General features: G+C 38.6%; 1 protein-coding gene across 1 annotated transcript in view; it reads right to left on the reverse strand.

Moving 5' to 3' along the window:
* Positions 1–10,159, reverse strand: part of CPA3 (carboxypeptidase A3) — a 28,269-nt gene extending 18,110 nt beyond the window's left edge. The window contains exons 1-3 of the mRNA XM_043595187.1: positions 10,050–10,159; positions 9,876–9,951; positions 6,502–6,626 (exon numbers count right to left, since the gene is read on the reverse strand). Coding sequence (XP_043451122.1) covers positions 6,502–6,626; positions 9,876–9,951; positions 10,050–10,117 — 269 coding nt within the window. The 5' untranslated portion in view covers positions 10,118–10,159. The remainder of the gene's footprint in view (positions 1–6,501; positions 6,627–9,875; positions 9,952–10,049) is intronic.
* Positions 10,160–10,875: the final 716 nt, after the last annotated feature.

Below are 10,875 nucleotides of genomic sequence, written 5' to 3' on the forward strand. Positions count from 1 at the left end.
TACTTGAGCAGTTTCCTTATTTGGATTATCATATTTGCCATTGACTTCTTATAAAAGCATTACTGCTGTGGATGAAATGTACGTGTATTTTCCCTGTTAGCAGTAAGTCCTATATAGGAAGATACTATCTATTTTTTAACATTCATTTTAGTCATTTAGGACAGTATCATGCACTCTTACCTCCAAAAATCCTATCATGCAAGGAAGTGGTGACCCAGTGGGAAGAGGCGCTATGGTCATTTCTGGGTTCCAACCCCATTTTGGCTTATACTTTATGTGATATTGGGGGAGGGAGGTTAACTATCTCTCTGAACCTCCGTTTACTCACTTTTACAATGGAACCAAACATCAGCCAGGATTGTGGTGAGGATGAAATGAATTGAACTGTGGGAAGCGATTGGCAAGCCATAGGTTCCCAGGGAAGTTGGGTCAGAAAATTGGCAACCAATTCACAGACTTAACGTGTCTTTAAACAAGGCTTTGGAGGTATGTAGTTGTTTGACTCTGATACTTTGATTTCTTATGATAATGAACTGTGACACTGTAGCACCAACTCTACTTGTCGGTTTCTTCTTGCTGATTGACTGGCTGATCTGAGTTTGGAGACAGATGATAAATGAGGTATACTTCTAATTAGAGTTTATTTAGCACATGACACCAAGTACTACTCATGAATATTGATTCCCATTAACATTACTGACAAACACATTATTATGCACATTATATCTAATTCACTGTATGCTTGGCTTTTTGACTTATGATGAATCTGGGATTTCTCAGAAGAAAAATTGTGACAACAGATTTGGAGTCACGTTGCACTAAAGCTCACGAAGCCTGAGAGAACCATTGGAAATTACATTATGGGTGGTCACTATAGACAATGAATTCCTTTAATTAATTGTTTTAAGTTCTAAAGAGGGTGTGAGGCTTTTGCTCTACCTGCATTTATGGAAGTAGAAGAACCAGGCAAAAGAGAAATTTTATGGTCCCAGAGGTTGATTCGTAACATAAGGCAGTATTAATTAGTCACAGGGAGCTCGTATCTAAGAATATTTTTAGACTTACACATATCAATTTAGCCTCTGTGATAACAACAGCAAAAGAAAATCGTGCGAGCTAAAATACGACCTTTCCACAAAGCAGCTGCATGAGGACATGAGAATGGTGCCAGATTGTTGCTGATAGGGACTAGAAATTAAGCCTAAGGCTGGAAATTAAGAGCCAGGGCCAGATGTTCTTTTCATGAGCCCTTCCACTAACCAGCAGCCAGGCTTAAGCAGATGAAACCAAATTACTTTCTCCCAAATATTATTTTAGTGTTCCAAGATTTGCTTAATTTGTTAAAGAAATTCCTAAATGTAGATGAAAGGATAAATAATTATCACTGAGGATTTAATGATTGAAATGGCTAATGTTTATTGAACCTGTATTATGTGCCAGACGTTCAGCTCAGCACGGTATTTACATTCTGTCATTTAATTTTCAAATCATCACTATTAATTTGGTACCATTTTCACTCCCAAAAGTTAGATAGAGGTTTCCAAAGCTGACATAACTGTTAAAATGCAGAAGTTGGGATTTTAACTTAGAGGTGTCTGACCTCAGTGTTCTCGAGCCATTATACAACAGTGCCTCCAGGCACAAGGAGTGAAATTCCCTGGGTATCGCCCTCAGATCTGTAGTCTTAGTCTGCTGAGTACTATGCAGCATTTGCCCAGCTGATCAACTCTCCTGGAAGGCTGTTCTCCAAGGTCAGGAAATAGATAAGAAGTTCAGAGAAGAGGCAGGATGAATCCTATTTTGACAATTCCAATATTCCCTCCACCTGTTAGTTTTAAAGAGTAACAGAGAAATGGAGAATGGTAGGTCAATGTATGTGACTGCCATAGGCTCTGGGGTGTGTGTGTGTGTGTGTGTGTGTGTGTGTGTGTGTGTATGTGTGTGTGTACATGCAGTGGGGAAGCGTGTTCCAGGGAGGCAGAGTCATTGTTTTGTGCCTTATAAACTGGTCAGGATTGCCTCTACTCCTCCATGCCAGTGTTCCATCAGGATAGGGGCTATTCAAATAGCATGATTTCATGTTTCCACAAGATCCCATTTGTCCCTAGTAGCCCCCTGAGTTACCATGTATCCAACTTTGCATTTACTGACATGGATTTCTCAACATTTGAGGCATACCTCTGTGTTGGATAATAAACTTTAAGGCACTAATTTATTCACTAGGAGGGAAGGGGAGCATGTGGTGATAGCCTTTAGTTATCCCTTATTATACAGTGTGTATTTGTGCATGTGTGTGTGTGCACTCATTTAAACACATGTATAAGTGGTCTTTCCCTCACTTGCATAAGTAGAAGTAAAGGAACCAGGCAAATGGCGATTTTATGGTTCCAGTCACTCTTCGTGAAACCTCTATGAAATACCATTATAAAGATGAAGAAAATGAGGTTAAGAGAAGTTGAATAAATCATCAGTGTTTAAGTAGCTAATGTGTGGTTTAAATGGTACTTGACTCAGACAACCTCATGGAGAATCCAAATTCTTATTTACCACACTCTTCTGCTTTCCACCATGACCAACATCTCTTTGCCATTTGTATCAGGTATAACTATACCTGCTTTACTCTTGGGCAAGTAATATATAAAAATGTAGAGAAGAAGGAAGAATGAATGGGACAAGACATTAGAATGGTTTATTTGATTGAAAAACTTATTTGATAGGACTGTGTATATACTTGGAATATGAATTTGTGTCTGACTAAGCTTTATTAGGTAATTGGACATTAATCTGAAGTGTTGATGAGTAAGTTTGGTATAGAATAGTCAGTTCAATGTGGATTTCTTTTGCATTTCCCATATAATCTTATGTGCATCTTAATAAGATTATATTATATTATATTATATATATAATATATATTATATTATATTATATTAATTATATTATAAATATATTATATTTATATTTATAATATATTATAAATAAATTTATAAATATTATAAAAATATAAATATATAAATAATATTATATTAATATTATATTTATTATTATATTATAATTAATTATATTAATTATATAATTTGAGTTTTACTATATTTGTGTTACATCATATATATTGATAGTTGTTTTCTGAATTACCTTTCATTACCAGTTCTTTATTTTCTGATTTTAACTCTTGGTCAAAGAAAAGATATATCTTTTGCATATATAATCCTAGGTGTATTTTAGTAGGATTTCACTTAATTGTATAATTTGAGTTTTATTGTGTTTGTGTTACATCATATATATTGATAGTTTTCTGAATTACCTTTCATTAACAATTCTTTATTTTCTAATTTTAACTTTTGATCAAAGAACAGATAATCTAAAATGTATCTGAAATACAAATATCTAAAAGGTAAAGCAATTAGTAAAAACATTAAGGTTTTTAACTGCTGACTCTAATAAATATGGTGTCTGCTCCTTTAGACTCAGTCCAATAGGTGTGCTTTTCTTTAGACATTTTTTTCACCAGTCTACTCAGATTTGTTGGTATGTATATGTTGTTTGTTTTTTGGACTTGGTCTTTTATGATTTTGTAAAAGTATAAACAAAAATGGAGCAAACATGCTACTAAAATCAAATCTGTCTTAGTAATTTAATTTTCTAAAAAAAATTACACAGATACTTTAAACTAAAGAGTGGTATATATGCACTGTCTAATGAAGGGTGTCTAAGTAAATCATTGTGTCAAACCAGCCTCCTAATGTGGTTTTATTCAGACTGTTGCCTGGGTCCACCAGATGTTTCTGTTCTTAGAACACTCTTCTGGGGGCGCCTGGGTGGCGCAGTCGGTTAAGCGTCCGACTTCAGCCAGGTCACGATCTCGCGGTCTGTGAGTTCGAGCCCCGCATCGGGCTCTGGGCTGATGGCTCGGAGCCTGGAGCCTGCTTCCGATTCTGTGTCTCCCTCTCTCTCTGCCCCTCCCCCGTTCATGCTCTGTCTCTCTCTGTCCCAAAAATAAATAAACGTTGAAAAAAAAAAATTAAAAAAAAAAAAAAAGAACACTCTTCTGTTACTGACTGGCACCAAGTAACACATATAATTAATATGCAAATAAAATTATCTATATAATTAGTACTTGGAGACAAGATTTAAGTAGTCCTTGTCTGCACAGATCACTTTACATATTTATATTTTTGAGGAAGGTAACTATCTAATTATGTGGCTTTCCCACAACTGTGGCTAATTTGGACCAATTTCTAGAAATCATGTCCTAATTAGATAAAACTAATTTTTATTGGTAGTTTAACACTTTGGGTCTTGAAGTAGATAGCAAAGAAGTATTTTGGCATAAGACGAAGTGAAAAGCACACTATGTTTGTGAGGATCTGGATTTAGACCTCTGTTTGAGTCAGAATTGTTTCAGGCTAGGAGAGACCTGGAAGTCCAAAGAGGAGAGAGAGAGGTGCTACCTGCCTAGTTATCTTCTGTCACAGTGATTTATTCCACTGTCCATACTCATGTCAGGCAACTAGCTTTTTGTCTACGTTACCAGAATATTAAGGAAGACATAATACTTCATTTTTCTGCTGCTATTCAAATCATATTAAACAAAACTGACAAACTAAAATTTATTTTAGCTTAGGATGGATACTTAGTAAGTATTAGTTGATCACAGGAATTTGTGGCAGGTCTATAGTAATGAAGTAAAATGAATATAGTAATTGAGGCACACATTTAAGAAGACTGGCTGTGAAGTGAATCGAGACATGGTCACCATGGGGTATCCAGGGTGGAGGGGTGATTTCTTTTAGATGCAAGAATGAAGAGCATCTGAACCTTAGCATAAGCAGAGTCTATAATACAGTACCAGTTTCTGAGATCTTCGAGGTACATTTAAAAGTGTCTATTTCTAATTTTAATGGTGAAATTTTAATGGTGAATAGAAAAGTATGTATTGATACATTACAAAGGGTTAAATGCTTATATAAATTAATTTTGAATATGTGCTCCTCAGTTATTAACTTCTACATTTGTTTCACAATCTCTTTAAACAACAGCAAAAACAAAGACAATGATCAACAAAAATCACAGATAATGGCCTGCTAACTTTTTAATCCATTAAGCTATGAAAAAGAATTTTGCTTACTTGTCTTATATTTGTCTTTCCTTAATTTTAATTGAGTTTATATTTATTGAGGATACGGTAGCAATATAAACACAATCAAGTCATGATAAGCAACAGTAAATCCTGCTCTGCAATGTCTCAGCCAGAAGAAGGCTTTTTTAGTTATTGCTTGATGTTGGGTAGCAGAGGCATGAAACAGCAATTCAAAAAGAAAGAGCTAGTGTTTAGCACTGTTTTGAGTGGTGAAGTTCTCAGTAAAGGGAATTGCTGGTGGGTGCCTGTGTGGGTCAGTTGTTTAAGTGTCCAACTCTTAATTTCAGCTGGGGTCACGATCTCACTTTTCTTGAGATTGAGCCCCATGTTGGGTCCTGTGCTGACAGCATGGAACCTGCTTGGGATTCTCTGGGATTCTTGGGATTCTCTCTCTGCCCCACCCCCACTTGCCCTCTGCCTCTGTCTCTCTCAAAATAAATAAAAAATATATATATTTTAAAAGGAATTGCTGAGATGACAGGAGCTGGTGGAGTGAAAACAGGACCCCTCACTACATCAAGCACATTTTTTTTAAGTTCCCTATGAATCTTTTTTCTTTTTTTTAAATATGAAATTTATTGTTAAATTGGTTTCCACACAACACCCAGTGCTCATCCCAACAGGTGTCCCCCTCAGTGCCCATCAAACACATTTTGTTTTTTATGTTATGTCTGGTTCTGTGATACTCATGTCTGAGCTCCCTTGTTCACTGCCCCAGGGCCTAGACTGTGCGTGGCCCATGGTTGGTGCTCAGTGAGTTTTACGTTTCCCTTATTTCTCTGTGGGACCATAATGACTCATTTCTGTCTCTTTGGCCATTTGAGAATTCTCTCCTGTTGAATTTAAGTCTTACTCAATTGCATTGCTTTGCTTTCTCTGAGGAAGAATTTATTTCAAAAAGAATTATTTATTATATATCTTATATTCCCACATCTCTGACTTAAAGATGAGCACAGTTATTTGGGTCTCCTTTTATTTAGCAGGCGAATTCAAATTCTCAAGAATGAGGTGCTCACCATAGTGCCTGAGCTCTGTGTTGATTACCTGTCAGAGGTGATGAGTGTGATTAAACCATCTATGCCTGCAGCAGTGCATGATATCCTTACTAGGGGATGGGTTTTGGAGATGGCGGATATAGGTAATTGCCCTTTTTGCAGATCAGAACAAAAAAAGATGGGAGTTGATTGGCCAAGTTTGATTTTATTCCCTCTATAATTAGGCCTCAATAGTCTGGAAGTAACTATAAGTTTTATCTCATAGAGCTTTCATTTTCTTGGCCCAATTAAATATAATACTTCCCTCTCAATTTCAAGATTCCTCAAACTTTGAACATCTAACACATTGGAATATTTCATAGGACTTACTCATAGTGCATTTTATTTTGATCCAAAGAAGACTGGATGGACTGGGATTCCTTTTCACTAACTCGGAAATCTATTGTCATATTAGCAGCTACGTGGTGAGCGGCATCTGGATACCAGAAGTCAAGCTGTGGAGATGAGTTCAATGTTAGTCACAGTTCCTTGTTCACTCAACACGTATTTCTTAAGAAATAATTATGTGTCATATACTACAAAAAGAATTTGGGGTTCAGTGTGGCTAAGGTATTGACTCTTCTCTTAATAAGCTTATGAGAGTTTGCAAATATACTGTTGAATATTAGGGAGTGAGAAAGAAACCATTTGTACTGATCACTTTTTCAGGACATAGATAGTATGTATAAGTGCAAAAAAAAAAAAGAGTAGCTTTTGGTTTATCTGTTTGATTCTACCATCTTGGGGTTGATTGGAGTTGTTTCACAATTGATTTAGCCATAGAATCTGACTCTAATTGGGAATATAGATCAAAAAATGGCTCTCCCACCCTGCCCCTGAGTCAGGCCTCAAAACCAGTTGCCTCTGTAAACTTTGAAATTCCTAGAAGGTTTGTGTCCAACAGAAGGCATAATCGCCAGCCCTGTCATTTTTCTAGCAATATGTTCTTGGGCAATACTAAGACTCCTTGGGTTTCACAGGCACCTGGGTGGCCCAGTGGGTTAAGCATCTGACTCTTGATTTTAGCTCAGGTCATGATCTCACAGTTGGTGAGTTCCAGCCCTGCATCAAGCTCTGTGCTGATAGCATGGAGCCTGCTTGGGATTCACTCTCTTCCTCTTTCTGCCCCTCCCCTGTTCATGCTCTATCAAAATAAATAAATAACACTTAAAAAAAAAAAAACAAACCTCCTTGGGTTTTAAGTCTCTTCCCCAAAAATAGGGTTAAGAGGACTCCATCGGGAGTGTTGTAAAGACTGTGAAATGCGTATGAGGTCTGGGACATGCAGGCATTTAACAACTGTTGATTCCCTTCTCTTTTTCTTCCTTTAGCTGAGAATTTCAGAAATTCAGTGAATGGACCCAAAAGGATGACATTTGGATTAAAATAAATAAGAGAAGATTTCAGTTCTTGTTGTTGTTCTTCAAAACCATGCTCAAGGAGTGCCTGGGTGGCTTAGTTAGTTAAGCATCAGGCTCTTGATTTTGGCTCAGGTCAGGATCTCACAGTTCATGGGTTTGAGCCCCACGTTGGTCTCTGCGTTGATGGCATGGAGCCTGCTTGGGATTCTCTCTCTCTCCCTCACTCTCTGCCCCTCCCCCACACGCTGGCATGCTCTCTCTCCACAATAAATAAATAAACTAAAAAAAAAAATTGTGAAAACAAATGAAATACAATTTTCCCAACTTGGGAAATGTGAAGGAAAGGTGCATTTTCCACCCACCATTCCAAGCTTGTAGACATGTCTAAGTCCACCTGGCTATTTTGCAGTTGATTCGCATTCTACCTCTAGGCCAGCCAGTTATGTGCTAGTATGAGGCTGCTATGAACCAACCAATATTTATTGGTTTATTTTTATCAGGTTCCTACAGCATACATTGGACATATGAGGGATGCAGTATGATTTAAAGTCATTTTTGGTGTTCATGGAGCTTGAAGAGTGAGGAAAAGCGTGGTGGAGCAGCAGACCGTAGAGCCTAGCAGTTTGGCAGGTTATGAAGGACTTCAAATGCCACACCAATACCAACAGAAACTTCTTTAACCATGCTTATTTATTTATTTTTTAATTTTTTTCAACGTTTATTTATTTTTGGGACAGAGAGAGACAGAGCATGAACGGGGGAGGGGCAGAGAGAGAGGGAGACACAGAATCGGAAACAGGCTCCAGGCTCTGAGCCATCAGCCCAGAGCCCGACGCGGGGCTCGAACTCACGGACCGCGAGATCGTGACCTGGCTGAAGTCGGACGCTTAACCGACTGTGCCACCCAGGCGCCCCTAACCATGCTTATTATGACCAGGAGCCCTTCTGAACATTAATTCTTAGCTTACTTAGCCTTTATAACAACCTTAGGAAGTAGGTATGATTATTATCCTCAAATTACCGAGGAGGAGACTCAGATCCAGAGAGGTTAAGTAACTTGCCTAAGGCCACAGAGCTAGCGTATGGCTAGTATTTGAAACTCTGAAGGCCATGCTCTTTCCACACTAGGCGACATCTCACTAAAAAGCTTCAGGTGCAGGAATATAATAATCAAGTTTTAGAGCAATCAGGTTGCAGTGCAGATTTGGTTTGTGGGAGGCAGGGCTAGAGGCTATTGAAGGATAAGAGGCTATTGAAAGTGTCCTGGTAAAATGTAGGGCAGACATGAATTTGGCAGTGGCAAGGGAATGAAAAGTGTAGATTTGAAACACATTTGGGAATTAGAAGAGCAGAACTTTTGACTGGTTTGATGTGGTGGTGAGGGTGTGTGTGACTGGAATAAATCCCAGATTCAGTTCTGGGTTTAAGTCTGCTGTGTTGTTTAGGTCATTTAAGTAACTGTCTTTGAACTTCAGTCCTTTTGTTTTAAGTGGGTTTATGCTACTGACACTGAAAATCTGGTGGAGAATTTGAAGTAACATGTATCAGGTGGCTGGCACAGTGTCTGGGAGCAGCTGAGTAAATGATAAAGTGACTGTGTTAGCTCATTGGATTTTATTTTATTCTAAATGCTTATTTATTTGTTCTGAGAGAGAGAGAGAGAATGAGCTGGGAAGGGGCAGAGAGAGAATCCTAAGCAGGCTCCATGCCCAGTGCAGAACCCAACGTGCTGCTCGATCCCACAACTGTGAGACCATGACCTGAGCCGAAATCAAGAGTTGGATGCTTAACCGACTGAGCCTCCCAGGTGCTCCTAGCTTTTTGGATTTTAAAATAGTGATTGAACTTTAGGACTTGAACTTTAGATTGAATTTTAAATAGGATTGAACTTTAAAACTTTCCTTTTAAAATGGACCTACTCTTGGGAAGGGTCACATCTTGGTATTATCAACCATTACTTTGATGTTATCAGTTAACCAGATACCTGTTATCATAATTTTAAGAGAAACTATGCCACTGGTGGAGATCAGGGTGGCAAAGAGGAGGGAGGGGAAAGAGGCCCCCATAAAGGTATCACAAGTGCCTGACTCCTTATTTCACAATTTTACCTAGAAAAAGCTGTTGTTTGCAAAGCTTTTGGGAGGGAAAACAGGACTGGTAATTTGGGAAAAAAATAAGCAAAAACAAGGGAAGTAGCGGCAATTGGCTGAATTATCCAAGTAGCTCCTGCCACTTCTTCCATCTTTGTTTCAGGAAGCTCCGTGTGCGTTAAAAATAAAATACAAAAGAGGCAGCTTTTAGAGAACAGAAAGAAAAGATAAAATAACCCTCTAAATGCTTTACCTGGTTGGTTTGGGCCAAGTCCTTTATGATGTTTGCTTGTTTTTCATCCTGGAGCTTCACGCGGAGCACTTTCTCCCTTTGAGAATGCAAGAAGATGAAACACATGAACTGTAAAGCAGCATTCCTTCACCCTCATCCTATACAGAGCCTGGAACACAGGGTGGGGAGATTTACCTGTCGAAGCGGACAGGAGCAATTGCAAGGGTGGTAGCAATCAGACCCACAGGCAGGATGAACTGCATGGTCCTTCTGTGCCTGCCCCAAGACCCTCTGCCAGCTTTATGCCTCAGCTCTTATCTGGACGAGCAGCTGATTTCCTGTGAGGGTTCTCTGGTGGATGAAACGTCCCTCCGCCTGTGTTTGCTAGTTGGGGAGGGAGGGGTGGGAAAAGCACTAACACTAAACGCCCATTTTGTGGCAGATGCGATGTTATGCTACTCACCTACCTTTTACAATTGGGAATACCCATTTTACAGATGGCAAGCAAAGTAATTTTTTAGGAAATAACTTGCCCAATGTAGCAGAGCTAGTATGTTCACAGAGTTGAGATTTGAACCCAGTTCTTTGTTCTCAAATACTGCTTTTCCATATGTTTGAATTGAATGATGGAAGAAATCCATTTAAATTTGCACTTGGAACCTGGGGCGAATTGGGGATCTGGCTACGGAACCTTGGCGGGTGGTCCTTAATAACATAAAATATGTTTTTGAAGCTACATTGTAACTTATCAAAACACAGAATATTTTGAATGTGTTAAAAATACTATAACCTCAAAAACATTGATGTTTCGTCATCTGTGAAATGGAGATGCAAACTGGATTCTGGCAAGAGGCTGTGAAGGCTAAATGCGATACCATCTGTGAAGGACTTGGTGGATGGTAGGTGCAAAAAAATATGCCCGTGCCTTCTAAGCACTTGGTAAAAAGACTTACAGTTGGCCACTATCAACTGGAGTGTCAGTAAATATCATGTGCTGGGTGAAAGTGATGGCTGTGTTTTT

This window comes from Prionailurus bengalensis, chromosome C2 (assembly GCF_016509475.1).
Source record: "Prionailurus bengalensis isolate Pbe53 chromosome C2, Fcat_Pben_1.1_paternal_pri, whole genome shotgun sequence".
Classification (NCBI taxonomy): Eukaryota; Metazoa; Chordata; class Mammalia; order Carnivora; family Felidae; genus Prionailurus; species Prionailurus bengalensis.